The sequence below is a fragment of the Vanacampus margaritifer genome, chromosome 13 (assembly GCF_051991255.1).
Source record: "Vanacampus margaritifer isolate UIUO_Vmar chromosome 13, RoL_Vmar_1.0, whole genome shotgun sequence".
Taxonomy (NCBI): Eukaryota; Metazoa; Chordata; class Actinopteri; order Syngnathiformes; family Syngnathidae; genus Vanacampus; species Vanacampus margaritifer.
In genome coordinates, this window is record NC_135444.1 from 15,797,230 (window position 1) to 15,814,449 (window position 17,220).

Here is a 17,220-nt window from a genome sequence, read left to right on the forward strand (position 1 = left end):
ATTTGTGGCCCTTTAAAAAGGGAAAATCCCTTTTGTCATTTTTTGTTGTAACTGTTAGCATGACCTGGCAAGAGTACATTAGTAAAATCGACAAACAGAACAGCAAGCTGGGAAAAAAAAAAAAAGGTTTCTGACAGCAGGATAAAGAGGACTATCGTTACACCTGACAATTCCCAGGTTGTCCTAAATCAACGGTGTTATCTCGCCTTTCACACCGCCAAGGATATTATAATCCATCTTGGCTCCTCATCACTCGCAAGCTGTCCAAATTCTTCGGCCTCTTCTTTCCATGCGCCTTTGCACTCATTTCCAGGCTGTTGTATTTTTAATAATCTGACCATTTTCAGCACACACTTCAGGAAGAAGGTAGGAGAAAAAAAAAGATGTGTGTGTAAAAGTCCACCACGCATCATCAACTATTCATGCAAGGACTTACTGTGTATATCAGCGAGAATGCATTATTGCATGTCAAGCGTAACATTCAAAATAGAAGCGGTGCTGTGTGATATGTTCATTTCATGTACAATCTTGAATGACAGTGGCGTGCAACAGGGAACTGTTTCGAGTCTTTACACTTTTGAGAACCGGGAAATACAGATGTTGCTAGTACCGGACTTGTTTCTTTCTGCCTTGCGTCCAAAAAGCATAGCCGCAAAAAGATAAAAAATAAAAAATATATATATATATAAAAAAAAAAAGAGAGAGCAATGATGATGACATGTCAAATCGGTAAAATTACCGAATGAACAATACTGAGCTCTCCAGAAAAAAAAAACAAAAAAAAACATAGCAGCAAAATTTTGGAATAAATAAAAAAATTCAATTAACTGTAACGCATGCAATAACATGGTCCAGCAGTGTTTGGATTATCACGTCTTATAAATGTAAGTACTTATTTTGGAAAAGAAAAAGATTTTTTTTTACCACAAATACAAAACATCTTATCCGGCTTTTGGACGCATTTGCGCTGTTTATTTGCAGCCTCCACTTTCATAAATGGGATTAACAAAGCTGCTTAAAGGGATGACATCATATGGAGGCAAAAATTCATCACCAAAGTTCTTTTTGTTCATTTTATATCTCCCAAACAAGAACACACAGACTCCTTGAACTTGTGCAAATGCATGTTTTCCCCTGATGTATTATAAAAAAAAAAAGGAATAGAGCCCTACATCTGAATAAGAAAGCACAGATTGGGGATTTCACAGTCCCTCGCCTGCCTGCATATTTCCACCGCTGTGGGTAAAAATCAACCTTTTTCTCTGACAGGCAAGCGGCATTAATAAGAAGAACAAGCTCGTGGGCGTTTGCTTGGAGACCCGCTTTAAAACTCCACAAAGAACTCCGTGCGACCTCTCAGAACCCCCCGCTAGTAGAAACAACCCACTTTTGGAACATCCCTTGAGGACGCTGCTGCAATTTGCAAACATGCCTCTTTTCTCGCCGGGATGTAATTTACACCTGCGCGGCACACCCCCCTCGAGACGTCACCTCCCGCTGGAGACTGATCATGTGGGTGTGTGTCCCACGCGACCCGCATGAGGAGGGCGCTCACCCGTGCCGCGTGATGCGCTGTGACGGAAGCTCGGAGCCGAACGACGCCGCCAATGCTGCTGCTTTGGGGGCTCAGTGGGAAAGCGCAGCAGGACGTGTGAGCTCATCCCTCGGAAATCTTTGCTGCTAACCTCCAAGGCATGGGGGACTCTAGTCTGAGTAGTTTGTGCCTTAAAGTGTGACCAAAGTGTGTGTGACAGCAATAAGCTAATTTGTTTACGCAACCACAGATGAGGGCAGGATTTGTGTACGGACCCTTTTTTTTTTAAAGACAATTCATGTCAAGCAAAACTGGAGTAATTGAGTAGCTACCCGAAACATAAACATGGACCACACATTATAGACTGATCAACAGAATGGACGCAACATAAAGCTAAGTAACATACTGTATATCAATGTAACACAATGGAAAGCCACGTAACTCCAATGTAACTCATCATAACTTTATGCACCTTGCAACACAAAGCAATGAAACACAACGCAGCTAAGTTATCAGCGTAACAGAACCCAGCATAATTTATCCCGGTTAGACATAAACTTGACATAACGTAACTTGGCGTAGCGTATCACAAGGTATGGTAACTCAATGTAACGTAACTCAGCATAATGTAACCCATCATAACGTGACTCGACGTAACCTAACTCAACATAACCTAACTCAGCGTAACGTGACTCAACGTAACCTAACTCAACGTAACCTAACTCAGCGTAATGTGACTCGATGAAACCTAACACAACGTAGCCTCACTTGCCATAACATGACTCAACGTAACCTAACTCAACGTAACCTAACTCAGCGTAACGTGACTCGACGTAACCTAACACAACGTAGCCTCACTTGCCATAACATGACTCAACGTAATGTAACTCCACGTAACGTGACTCGACGTAACCTAACTCAACGTAACCTAACTCAACGTAACCTAACTCAACGTAACCTAACTCAGCGTAACGTGACTCGACGTAACCTAACTCAACGTAACCTAACTCAGCGTAACGTGACTCGACGTAACCTAACTCAACGTAACCTAACTCAGCGTAACGTGACTCGACGTAACCTAACACAACGTAGCCTCACTTGCCATAACATGACTCAACGTAATGTAACTCCACGTAACGTGACTCGACGTAACCTAACTCAACGTAACCTAACTCAACAAAACCAAACTCAGCGTAACGTGACTCAACGTAACCTAACTCAACGTAACCTAACTCAGCGTAACGTGACTCGACGTAACCTAACACAACGTAGCCTCACTTGCCATAACATGACTCAACGTAATGTAACTCCACGTAACGTGACTCGACGTAACCTAACTCAACGTAACCTAACTCAACAAAACCAAACTCAGCGTAACGTGACTCGACGTAACCTAACACAACGTAGCCTCACTTGCCATAACATGACTCAACGTAACCTAACTCAACGTAACCTAACTCAACGTAACCTAACTCAGCGTAACGTGACTTGACGTAACCTAACTCAACGTAACCTAACTCAGCGTAACGTGACTTGACGTAACCTAACTCAACGTAACCTAACTCAGCGTAACGTGACTCGGCGAAACCTAACACAACGTAGCCTCACTTGCCATAACATGACTCAACGTAATGTAACTCGACGTAACGTGACTCGACGTAACCTAACTCAACGTAACCTAACTAACGTAACCTAACTCAGCGTAATGTGACTCGATGAAACCTAACACAACGTAGCCTCACTTGCCATAACATGACTCAACGTAACCTAACTCAGCGTAACGTGACTCGACGTAACCTAACTCAACGTAGCCTCACTTGCCATAACATGACTCAACATAATGTAACTCCACGTAGATGACATAGGACTAAAGTAACTCAATCTAAGATAACTGTGTGTGATGTAACTCAGTGTAACATGACTCTACATAACCTAACTCAACGTAACCCAACTTGACGTAACATGACTTGGCGTAATGTAACACCACGTAACTGACATAGTATAACTTACACGTAACGTGACTTGCCTGACTCGGCATAATGTAACTCAATGGAATGAAGCTCAGTGTAACGTAACTCAGTATAACTCAATGTAAAAACAACTTGATCTAACTTAACTCAATGTAACTCAACAACGTAACTCAATTTAAAAGTAATATAATGTTACATTAGTAGGGATGCACCGAAATTAAAATTCTTGGCAGAAAATTAGGAAATCAATGCCGAAAACCAAAACACCAATACGGTACCTGATTTTTTTTTTTAATCCTCCCCTGGATCATTTTATGCACATTAAATTATATAGATAATCCTCCATTTCTGTCTTTCCTTTATTATTTTAATTTGAACGTACATATTTAGTTGAATGTCTTCTATTTGGGGCAGTATTTGAAACACCGAACCAGCCGCCTGTTTGTTTTGTAGTAATTAGGATGCTATTTTCTCCAATGTATTTAACCACCTAAAGAAAAGAAAAATGATTCATGATCAACTCTTTATACATATTTATTAAGGATGGGCAAGCACCGTTATTGGTATTGGGCTGATATCCGGCCTCGTTTTAAGATACTGGTACTCGCGACGGCGTCCGGTACTCTTATCTTGTAACCCTTTTACGATCAGGAACTTCAAATTAGAAACTAGAAGTCGCCGGAAAATGACGTCAACGAGATCGTCTGATTTCTGCAAATATCATCACATGTTAATAATCAACTAATAAATTACTTTTATGGTTACATCATACTTTTTTTTTTCCATTAAATGCATGGCCCTCGAAGGAAGGGGCCATTGTGCCAAGTCGGGGGGCAAAAAAAAGAAAAAAAGAAATGCAGACAATTTTACTGCAATGTTTAACAATATGTGAGCATGAGGCACACATTTCCAACAAGAGAAATAAATAATTAAATAGTATGTTGTGCGAGGGGGAAACAGCATGCAGCATCTGTTACTGAATTAAACTCTGCTTTTGTGTGTGCGTGTGCTCCCGAAAGATCCCGGGAAGTGCTGCGTGAGATGAAAAAGTGTTCATAATACAAAACAACCCAAAAAAAAGTGCTTTCTGTTTCAAGCGACGGGGGGAGATGCGGGAACGGTTAAGATCAGGAGAGTCAGTCATTAGTCTGCCTTAATAGGACATCTGGGTGGTTCAGTGTGCAAAGTAAAAGACAACAGCTTGTGACGGGCCTCCAGAGGACCAATAATCAAGTTGTGTTGTGACAGCAGAGATAATAAGCCACCTTTATGACATCATAAACATACTCCTTTCAGACAGCTTTTCCTATAGGCTGCATTTGCGTTGATAAATTCACTTTTACAAGCTGATTTAGCGTTTCCTAAAACATGGCTGTTGAGTTTTTATCGACTATTCAAGAATAAATGAACATTCAAGCCGCTGATTACACTTATTTACACTGTAGAAAATCCCTTATTGAATTATTTAGCAGCCATGCGGTTTTTCTTTCATCCTTTTATCGCACTTTTGCAAATGTTTGCCTTGTAACATATCCTGGTGAGTTTGTTTAAGCAGAGGAGCTTTCATTTCCTCCACAGATGACATTTTTGCCAAAGTAGCATAAAAGCCTCGCGGGATTGTTGACGGTTTCAAATGAAAAGATATACAGACGCTCCCCTACTTACGAACATTCGAGTTACGAACAACGGTACATACGAACATTTCTGCGCGTACAGTATGTCGAAAAATGTTCGGAAAGAAATGCTGTAAGTTAGATTTTGTATTGCGCGTAGTGCTTCTTTCCGCCGCTAATACCGACGATTGGCGCTGTGAGAGCTCATTGGAGGCTGAGCAACGTGGCGAGGAGGAGGAGGAAGAAACGCCGGTCCCCATGAAGCAGGAAATAACTTTTGAAGCCGATTCCAGCGACGACGAAGAATCTCTCATGATATAAAATCCTCCTCTTCCTCCTCCTCCATCATCTCCTTAAGCATCGAGTACATCTTCCAAAAGTAAGTTAAACTTCATTTTATTTATCTTATTACGTACATGTACATACTGTGTGTGCGTTTTTCGCTCTCTCTCTCTAACATACGTAGTACAGTACAGTACTGTACGTATTCTCTCCATTTTATTAAAAGTTTTTTGCAGTACAAACCAATGCAGGTTACTTGTACAAGCCTTAAACATACTTATATAAACCTTCAATATACTTATATAGGCTTTAAACATAAATTATAATACAAAATATAGCACTGAAGCAACTTACGAACAAATTCACCTTACGAACGATCGTCCGGAACGTAACTCGTTCGTAAGGTGGGGAGCGTCTGTATAGTATATTCTGGAAAATATACTTTTTGTTGCTTGTAGACAACAAATCGCGTCTCAGGAATAAATATAAATCTTTTGTAAACTGCCTATTTCTGAAAATGCATCTTTGAGAGAAGAAAAAGGTAAGCAGAGGTTCAGTGTTAGCAAAGCGGAGCGTTAGCTAAAAACATGATCCGTGCTAGCATGTGATAAGCGTCAACTATTCTAATACATTGTGTATAAATATCGGTGACGGAATTCAATACTTCGATACTGAAGTCAGGGCAGCACTTTTGTGCTCAAGAGCCACGTTTGATATAAAGTCAAATTTATGTATGTGCGTGGCAGTGAGATATGAACAGCCCAGTGATGCAGTTTCGAGGCCCACGAGAGTGAGTTCTCCCCTGTGCACTTAAGCTTGTTCTCGACAGTTTGTCTTGCCTCATTAATTCACAACTTTGTGCACACAAAGAGTCAATGCGCGGAAGAGTTTGCGCACGTGCTTTATGCCCTCTGGCAACCGAGTCCCTTAAATAAGCAGTAATAGTGTTTGACCTTGTTAGCCTAGTAGCATAACTGTCATTTTTAACTCACTGTCACAATATAAATGAAGAATACCAATGTGCTTGTTAAAATATGTCGTTCATGGATTTATGCCATACATAATAAAAAAAAAAAATTCAAAACAAAACCTGTCCCTTTCTGGATTTCATTGACATTCACAAGGCCTCACAATTAAATGAATCACGGTGCGAGTGGATTCATTCCCAAGTCACGCATGATAGGTGTGTCAGAAGTGTGGATGGAAGAATATAGATAGATTTAGAGAAAAAAGTGCTTCAAGACCAGGTATAGTTAAAAAAATAATAATAATTTAAGCGGGAGAATATAGCCAATAGGGATTGACTGCTTTGAATCCCGACTGTGCTGGGTTCAAGAGGCAGATCAAAACCCGATCCACATCAAAGACCAAAGAGCAACAAAAGACACAGGGTCGTGGCCGACGGAAGCAGCCGGAAAAGAGAGAAATATGAGCGTCAGAAATAGGACGGGGCAGACAAATCAATTTGGCTTCTCTGAGCTGGCGGACAACCTGCAACATCCATCCGCAGAAACACTGGTAATATGCCACTCTGGCTTGCCCCTGATTCCATTTATCGTCACCCCTTCATGCCAAACACTCGCACACTTCAACCTTTCTCAGCTCCTGAATTTTAACTCTCCAATTTTTTTTGAGGGACTATTGATGTTGCTGGTCGTCTAGTCTTGGGGAAAAAAAAAAACTGAAGTCAGAAAGGCTTTCACTTGTCAGTAAGGCGGGGGCTTTAGGACCCAGATGCGGGAAGGCAGAGCAAGGAGGCAGAGGTGCAGTCCAAAAAGAGGTTTTAATTTCTAATCAAAAAAAGCTAACTTCAAAATACAAAATAAACTGAACTAACAAAACATGGCAAAACAACTAAGGCGAGACTAACAACATGACATGGATCCTGATAAGGCAAAGAGGTCAGCGTGACGTGGCGAAAGACTTACGACAGTGGCAACAATGAACCGACACAGACAGGGGGGAGACAACCGACTAAATACACCAACACTAATGACATAACAAGACACACCTGGCTGAGGGCACTGATTGGATGACACATGAGGGTAATGGGGAAAGGTGGACACAATCAGGGTTGACACAGACACCACACAAGGAAGGGCAAGTGACCTGAAACGAGAGGAGTCAGACTTTTCACAATAAAACAGGAAATGACACGACAAGGGGGAACACACAAGGAAAACAGAGGCTAAACATGACAGGGACTAAACAAGACTGAAAATAAACATGACATCACTGAAGTGGGATACAAATGATTTTTTTTAAACATCTGATTTTTTTGGGTAGATATTTTTCATTAGACAGTGAGGACAAGAAATCCTAAATAAATTCCTATGAAGATACTCATGACTCTATACGTTTAGTTTTTACACGTGCGTGTTTGAGGCCAGTCTGACAAGCGGTGAGAACGTTTTCCAAAGTTATGACAGAGGGCAAACGCAAAGGTCTGAGAACGTAACAATGCCAAAGAAAGGAAGATGTAAAAAAAAAAAACGAAGTGGCCCTTTGTGTAAACAGACATAAGACAAGGCTCTTATTGATCACTGTGAAGTTTATATACTCCCACCTACAGTATAACACCTTAGAGGACACACTAACCTCGCTCTTATTCTCTTTTCTTCCATCTCGAGCTGTCCACCCCCGCTGCCCTTTCCCTCCCTGCTGTAATTTCCTCCGCAGTACACCTGACAACTACAAAAGGTTACCCCGACGCGGGGGTTTTATTCTTGTAATCGTCCGACATGAGCCGCCCATTCAAATGTCATCCTATAAGAGACGCTGATTATGCGAGGTAATGCACTCGTAGAAAAAAATGTATACAACTGTCACAAACGTGATGGAACAATTTGACCGATATTTTTTGGAGCCATAGGTATGTGTCAACATTTATACAAAACTTGGAGTTCAAAGAAACTGTTTAAAAAACTGGGTATTTTTTTTTTTCAATATTTTCTTTATAGCAGGAATTTTCACCTATTCTGGTTCACTGTTAAAAAAAAGAGTAATATTTACTTAACATACTAAAGTTTTTTCCACTCCGAAATTCAAAGCAAATTTTACACGGACGGTTTTGAGTACATCTGACCAGTTTATTTAAAATAAATAAATAAATAATTTAAAAAAAAAAAAAAAAGGTTCCTCAAGCTTTTTAGGAACAAACTCATGACCTTCATTCTACCACCGGAGCCATGCCACTCTTGCCATTTGCCACTATACTGCATTGCTGGTGTGTCCAAAATGAGACCTAAAACGGGTCTAGGAGATACAAAGATTCCGCCTGACCCCACTATACGAACACACAGCAGGAGCGGCATGGCTCAGGTGGTAGAGTGGCTGTCTGAGTTTGTTCCTCAACCTTTGAGTAGTTTTAAAGAAAAGAAAAAAAAACATAAATAAACTGATAAAATGTGCTTATAAAACTTAAAATTATATAAAATTATATATAATTATATAAAATTATATATGACTTTTTTTTTTTACAGTGTTGCTTCCCATGAACAAGTAATGCTTCTATTGTTATGTCGTATGCGCGCCCCATGTGATTTTGCCCAGCCAGTCGGCAAAGAACCCCAAAGAAACAGTCCCAGAATGCCATGTAATAGATTGAACTCACAAAACAGTGGGCAGAAGGCTGTGCTCCAAGAAATTTTCAATTAAAAACACATTGCGAGCTGAATATTACACAGACGGCGCCGTGAGAAATGATTTTAATTTTCTCTGTGCTTTGCCGCCACGGTGGCGCGGCCCCATCAGCTATCAGCGAAATCAATGGCAACATGCTGTGACAAACAAGCGCAACCGCCGGTGCGGCGAAAGAGAGGCGGCCGATGTTTGTTTGGCGGGGGTTCAACAAAAGCGAGGGAATGAATGAAAAACAATTAGAAAGGGAGGCGAGAGTGCAGTCAATTATGAGGCCCATCTTGTAAGATTGTGTCTCCATTGATTTGTTGGGGGTGGGCGAGGATCTTTGTCTCCCACACAGTCCACCTAATTGCACTCACGCCGACCCTCTAATTAAGCTACTAAGACCTGGATGCTCTCACCTCACTGCTGCCTGGACTGATTTCTACACCAAGTTGGGAACGAAAGAAATAGACTTAGCATGCATCATTCATGTTAGGGGCAGCATGTTGCCTCACAGTCCGAATCTTGGCATTGGCTTTACTACCTTTCGTGGTTTTTATCCAAATACGCCAACTTCCTCCCATATTCCAAAACCTTGTACGCAAAACTCAATTACAAACTGGCACCAGGACACCTGCATGTTGCCTGAGAAAAGCAACTGTTTGTCTCCCATTGAGCTGAACAATCAAACTAATCATGACTAGATAATTAGATAATCGCTTGTAGATTGTTGAGAGTCTTCTGCCTAGATTTAGTCATGACTGTTTTAATTTACTTATTTCCTCAGTAGAACGTTTATCTGTGGATGTGTCTTTGTAAGTGCTGTCACAATTTCTGCTCATGCCATCATGTCTAAAGGACCTCGTCTGTTTCCACATCAATGGGCCAGTGTCTGGGGTTGAACTCAATGTGTATTGGATGATATGCTGTAAAAGTGTAAAAAGTCTTATCTACTTCCGGCTGTCTTCATGTGTATTGAAGGCTGTTTCCTGGGGGCTTGGGGGTTTGGAATACTGCTTTTCAAGATAGTATAAGAAAGCTGTGAGTCCGCTGTAACTACACACTTGCGAGAGGAACTGCAGCCATTTGTCTGTAAACTTGCTTGTGCCCAGAATATTGTGTAAAATAAATCCTTTGAAGGACCTGTTCACCGATTTCCACTCTGTATTCAGAAAATCAACATTCTCTCTACCCGAACAACAACGAACACGCGGACGACAAAGATAGTCTTCTAACAAGATATAATGACAATAACGAGCGTGAACAAACCTGGTGGGATGAAACCATAAGCCCAGCTGGGTACCAGGATACCAAAAGGGTTTCTTGCGCCTTTGCTGTCCGTCACCGCCGGAGTCTTGTGTTCCTCTGACTTGGGAGTGGAGCCCTTGGAAGGGATCCAGCGACTTCCAAACACAAATGATTCTGACACTGCCAACCTCGACTCCATTTCCGTAACGGCGTCCTTCGAGTTTGACCCAGCGCTCGTCAACCGACTGGCGCTTGTTGTTGATGATGATTCCATTGAGAAGTTGCCCTCCGTGTTGCTTGAGGTGTTCTCCATCCATGAGATAGAAATAGATGGTTCCTGTGCGAGGAAGCCTTTGGAGGAAAGTTCATTGGTGACTGCTGTTGTTGCCGGATCTGTGCTCGGAGTGTCTCTGGTTGTCAGAAGCTGCGCCGTGGTGATCTCTGTGGTGGTCAGTACATCCATCAAGGACTCTGGTGTGGAAGTGACCACCTTGGCTGCGCCGCGCCCTGGCTTTCTTTTCAATCCTTTCCTTTGTTTCTTAGGAGCGGGACGGAAGCCACCACTAGAGCCACTTTCTCCTCTTTGTGACGATGAAGAAGAGAGGTTGTCATCAGGCCGGTGAACGTAGATGATCTCACCCCTGGCCTCCTTGGCTGTTTGAGGCAAGGTGGTGGTGGTTGGTTGTGCCATGAGCTGCCACCGTGACGAAGTGCTGAGTTCAGCCACAGTCACAAGTTCACTTTGGCTTTGACGGAGAGAAGAATCCGTTTCTGGACTGAGCTCGACTTCACTGCTTGGAACGGTATTGGCAAAGTCCACATGATAACTATTTCCCTCACTGCTCCCCTCCACCTCCTCTTTCTGATCTGTCCCAGTTGCGGCGGTTGTTTGCACCTCATCTCCATCCTGGTACCTCCCCTCACCAGAATAGTTTTCCACTGTGTCCTGGTGAAAAGAGTCGGGCAGAGTTATCATCTCAAGGGGCCCCGATTTGGCTTCCAGAGGCTCCCAAGTGCGGCTTCTGTCAACGTTCCTGGGAAAACCTACTCTGAAGCGGCGTAATGACTTGATGGCCCACGCCGGATCTCCTTTTTGAAACTTGACCCGTTCACTAGGGCTTGATTTGCCTTCCGGGCCCACTGCAGTTATCCCTACGGGGAACACAAAGTCAGAGTATTTAATTGAATTGCATTAACAGTGGGTGGGTAGGTGTGGGCTGCTTTTAATTTAATGGATGCGAAATTAGCAATTAAACATTAAAAAACGGATTACATGAGCTCCATGAACAGTACAGGAAGCACGGCTTTGTGAACATGTGACAAACACTTTTATGAACTGAGATGCAATAACGATCTGAAGCAGGTTTTTATACAGATGCACAAAAATCAACCCCATTCAAGACCACAACTTTTGGGAAGTACTACAAGGCTTCAAAGATTTAACTATTATGTCTTTCCAAATGTTTGCGCAATCAATAGACTTCAGGCCATCTCTCAAATCCTGAAAAATCTGACTGATCACAGCATATCAAATGGAACTAAAAGCAGCACAAGACAAACAGAGAAACGCGTTCAAACCTGGAAAAGACACCAGCTGAGGCAGGAGAATTGCTAGTGCCCAGTAGCCAATTTAAGAGATCGACTGGCTTCTGGTTGAAGGATATTTTAATCGTGTACAGCTGGCACTAGCACAGAATATCTTGATAACGACCAGAGGAAAAATGATTGCCATGTTTGCTAACTGCTAGCCACCCTACTACCTTTGCGTTGTCCTACCCCTGTCCACTTTCCTCGATCGGTCTAATGTTGGACGAGAATAATAGTCATGGTTACAAAAAGCAGCACAAGACAGACTGAGGAAAGCATACAAAGCACACTGGCTGAGGCAGGGAGGGGATTTGCTAGTGGCTAAGCAGTGGATTCAGCTCCTGCCCTTGACTGGCAAGCAGCTGTCAAGGAAAACCCAGAGCTGTTCCTCCTACAACACATTTGATTTGGGAGCTTACAGTGTTTGCTGTTAGGCGCTAAGCAATGCTAAAAGTAGCCACATCTGTATACCCCAGAATACACACAGAGGCTTTTGAAGCATTTTTTAATCACATAAACCGTCCGTCCAATTTCTTTACCGCTTATCCTGTTCAGGGATGCAAGCAGCTGGAGTCTATCCCAGTTGACTTTGGGCAAAACACAGTTTCTGCCAGCCAGTCGCAGGGCACATATGTGGGGAGAGACAACCTTTCACTCTCACACCGTCACTGAGTGGCAACTGTACCAATGCGAAATTAGTGACTCTCACATAAAACAGATCTAAGAAATGAGAAATTTGATCTCTAGCAACTCCCTTGCCTCCATGCTGTCCTGATCCTGGCTGTTTTCTTCTTGAAAAATACTTACAGTATAGATACATCCAAAAAAGTGTCTTACAATAAAACAGCACATATCTCAGGTATAGTAATGAAAAAGCCCCGTTTTGAGACCTGTGTCTCGAGTCCTGGCGGATTTCACCATCCCCGTTGTTTTTTGTCCCACATTTATGCAGGACCCGGCCCGTCGTCCCGTTTCTTTTTTTTTTTTTTACTCCAGCCAGAAAACCAGTTGTTTGGGCCATGTGTTTGTCGACGACAGTTATCATATTGATTTAAACGATAAACCAATTAAAAAGGAATTTAACTGTTAAATTCCTTCCTATTTACTTTCACATTCACAATTGCGTTGTTACTCTCATCTACGTTGCCGTACCGGCACTAGAACTACTTCCTGCTTCCTTGTCTAAGAACCATAGAAAATGTAGTCAAATGCTGCAGTTACTTCATGAACTTACGAATGTGAGCTGAGCGTTTCTGGTGACGTGTTTCCAATGTTACAATGTTGGGACTGCGAGGTAAATGACACATTGACTTGTTTGGAGCTTGTTTAGAGTCATTCAAGATAGCATTTAGCATTAGCTAAAGTAATAACACAACCACCAGTCACTAGAATGACCAGCGATTAAATTTGTTAAAAGTTCCTGACTGCGAGGTAAATGACACATTGACTTGTTTGGAGCTTGTTTAGAGTCATTCAAGATAGCATTTAGCATTAGCTAAAGTAATAACACAACCACCAGTCACTAGAATGACCAGCGATTAAATTTGTTAAAAGTTCCTGACTGCAAGGTAAATGACACATTGACTTGTTTGGAGCTTGTTCAGAGTCATTCAAGATAGCATTTAGCATTAGCTAAATTAATAACACAACCACCAGTCACTAGAATGACCAGCGATTAAATTTGTTAAAAGTTCCTGACTGCGAGGTAAATGACACATTGACTTGTTTGGAGCTTGTTTAGAGTCATTCAAGATAGCATTTAGCATTAGCTTAAGTAATAACACAACCACCAGTCACTAGAATCACCAGCGATTAAATTTGTTAAAAGTTCCTGACTGCGAGGTAAATGACACATTGACTTGTTTGGAGCTTATTTAGAGTCATTCAAGATAGCATTTAGCATTAGCTAAAGTAATAACACAACCACCAGTCACTAGAATAACCAGAGATTAAATTTGTTAAAAGTTCCTGGTGAGAATTTATTGTATATTTGATTTTCAGTGAAATTGTAGCGCCCTGGTTTTTAATTTTGAAAATCTGGTCACCCTTCACTAGCCTCTTTCCGCAACATAAACCAGAATGATAGTTACAGCTTCAAGCTGTTAATTGTCACTCCTAGTTGAAGTTTAGTGACAAATGAAACATTTAGTTATGTTAAGTACAGTATTACATATTGTGTACTGTATTTTAAAAACCAAAAAAATGTATAGGCCTTAATAATGCCAGTTTAGCGTAATGCTAAAAATGCTAACATTTTTTAATGGTTTGCATTCAACTTAATCATGTCATCACTACTATATGTTCTTATAAAGTACATAAATATAGAAATTGTATTTGTGTAGAAGAGGATTCACAACCCTCCTGCCCCCATTTTGTCCGAATCCCTTTTGCTTTCTTTTAGCCTCTAACAGAACAATAGTAGTGCATATAACAAAAACAAAAGTTTACCAGTAAAACATGTGGACAACTCAGCCCTAATGATAAGACATGCAACTGTACAGGCTTAGACTACAGTATAAGTGGGAAGGCTCAGGTTTCCCTCAGTAATAAAAGAGCTTCTAATGTACTGAGCTGCCTCCCAAGTGCTCTTTGTAGTCTTTAAACGCGGCTGCGCTGGAGCAGTAAAAAACATTAGCATGCAACCGGGAGGCATTTTTCTTGTATATTTTATCCTAATTCACAAGCGGCGGGCAGGCCCTGCTGGAGACATTTTACTATAAATTTTGGGGCCTTTCGTTCCTAAGCTAGCGGAGCATCATGGCGTAATTGATTGAGCCGTTTTGAGCGCCACACAAAGATGAAAGTGTGCACCAAAAAAAAAAAAAAAAAACATGAAAAAGGAGAAAGGGGAGGATGTATTCAAAAGTCATTTCACACTTCTCGGTTTCTCTCCTCCGGATTGTTTTACTGGAATAACTTCTTGCGCTTTTGCAGAAAGCGATAAGCGAAACGACTCGGCTCCTGCATGTTTATTTAGACCAAGTGGTCCCTAGTAGATTATCTGCTCCTGGCCTTAAAGCAGACACCGTCTCAGTCATCAATAATTCATCCTGTCAGCGTTTAAGACTCATGACTGCTTTGTGTTTATTTAGGCCAGTGGTGTTATTGAGAGGACCCGGGCTAGGCTAACCCGACATCACCGCTTATCGAGTGTGTAAATGTATATAGAACAGATTACCACCAGAGGGAGAACATACACAAATACTGTTGGCATGAAATATTAAAAGGAAGAATGTTTTATTCAAAAGCTATTGCCTGACGTTTAAGCGAGGTCCGCAAGCATGGGAATCATTTCCATAGGAGGCAGGCAAACCTAATTGATGCTAATACGTTCACTATGCCCACTCATGCACAAAAAATATGTTAATCTGGATTTAATCATGCAGTAATGGCCCGTGTTGTTCATTCAATGAGGCTGTTAGACATAAACAAAATATCCAAAACGGAGCATAATCGATTCCAAAAGTGTCCGTTTTCAGAGGAAATCGTGTAAACTAAACTACAAAAAGCTGTTGATCTACTTGGCAAAGCGCAAAATAATCGGCAAATGTTGCAACACCCCAACCCCCCCACACTCCCACTGACTCCACTTCACTACCCTAAGAATCCCTGCGGAGTCGGGCAGAGGTAATATTAAACTGCCGGCGGAGGGTGACAATGCGAGAGACAGACGAGGAAGAGAGATGTGCGATGAACACCACCGCCACCCATCTGCAGGTATGACATTTAATGAAAAAAAAATATATAGGGTAGGAGGAGAAGTTATTGCAAGGCTGTGTGAATCATGTCAGGAGCATCGACGCTGCCTGTCAGCTCTTCTGTCACATCAATTTGGTCCGACCGAGGTGTAGCTGGAAACATTGTGAAGGAGGCATGTGTTTCTGTGATGGACGCACAGGACTCCACTGAGTTCAATTTGACTTTTTTTTTTATTTGTTCATTGCATCTTAAGTCTTTAAATCCGATGTTGTCCAGTAAGCGCATGATAAAAAAAAAAAAAAGTCCGTGCTTATGCATTTATGTTTAGCATTTTAGCAATTTGAATTAGAATTTTCTTTCATGGATTAACTAGGACATTTTTATTAATTTATTATGGGTTAAACAGTTCGCTAAATTTGTGGTATGCACCATTTAATGTCATAATTTAATGCCAACTGAATATGAATTTGAATTGTGAGCATCAAAATCAAACTTACATTTTTGTTTCAGGGATGTGATTTGACCAAAGTGAAATTATCTGAAAATTTAGCCGGGGGTCTGGGAGCTAGGCCAGCTAGGTCCAGGGCAGTGCCCTGGTGGGGGGGCAAGGGGGGCGCAGCCCCCCGGAGCTCATGGGTTTTCCATGTTTTTAAGTACTTTCAATGCACTCACATGACAAAGAAATAGACAAAACAACAACATAAATTTTCAATGTATATTGAACTATCCCATATAAAATGGCAGTTTTAGTCAACTCAAAATCAGTCACATTCAAAAACATTGGACTGCCTTTGCTTTTAAAAACTATCACTGAGAATATCATCATATCTAACTAATGTGATTACTAAGTTAACACATAAATAATGTTGAAGAGTTCAAATTTCATGAACAAATAATTGTATCATGACCAAATGAAAAGTAACTCATATTAGAGCATACCACAAATGTCTTTGTTATAGCAGAAGATGTTATCTGTCGGAGTCATGTGCATACACAATGAACTACTAAAAAAAAAAAAAAAAAAAAAAACGGAATTTTTTTTTTTTTTGGGTTGAAAAATCACATCCCTGTTGTTTTCAATGTTAAAAATCATTTAGAATGAACAAATGCCCCGAATTACTGTTCTACTGTACAAAATAAATGTAATATTTAAAAATAAATAAATAAATCTGTGTAAAAAATGTCTACTTTGAGGGGCGCATTTTCATTTTTGTGCTGGGGCAAATCTAATTGCCCTTGTTTGGCACCACGTTGTGGTAAAAACGGACTTTGCACGCGCCAATCTCGAGCGCGTGCCTTTGCTAGCGTAATGTCTGGGAAGATCTGGCTTTGGGTTGAGGGCCCTGAGTGGGTTCCCGCCCTTCCGCGGGTTAACCAATCCGGGCCCTCAGCCACTTGTGCCTGGCCCCAGGTGTGACTAGTCCCCCAATTAGTGTGGGTGTATTTAATTCCCGGGTGGTGATCAGTCGGCGTGGGATCATTGCCGTTTGTCACGGTCACCCCCGGAGTTCCGTTCTGTCATTTTGATTTGATTTTGGACAATAAAATACGTCAGTCTAACCCGCACTCCTGCCGTGGTTCTCCTGCCTCCCTGCATTTTGGGTCCTCTACTCCACACGCCGACAGACATCACGCCGCTCCGTGACTACACCGTGACAGCTAG

At 41.6% G+C, this 17,220-nt stretch overlaps 1 protein-coding gene across 1 annotated transcript in view; it reads right to left on the reverse strand.

Moving 5' to 3' along the window:
- Window positions 1–17,220, reverse strand: part of ncanb (neurocan b) — a 115,963-nt gene that overhangs the window by 41,182 nt on the left and 57,561 nt on the right. Inside the window, exon 9 of the mRNA XM_077584278.1 lies at window positions 10,293–11,423. Coding sequence (XP_077440404.1) covers window positions 10,293–11,423 — 1,131 coding nt within the window. The remainder of the gene's footprint in view (window positions 1–10,292; window positions 11,424–17,220) is intronic.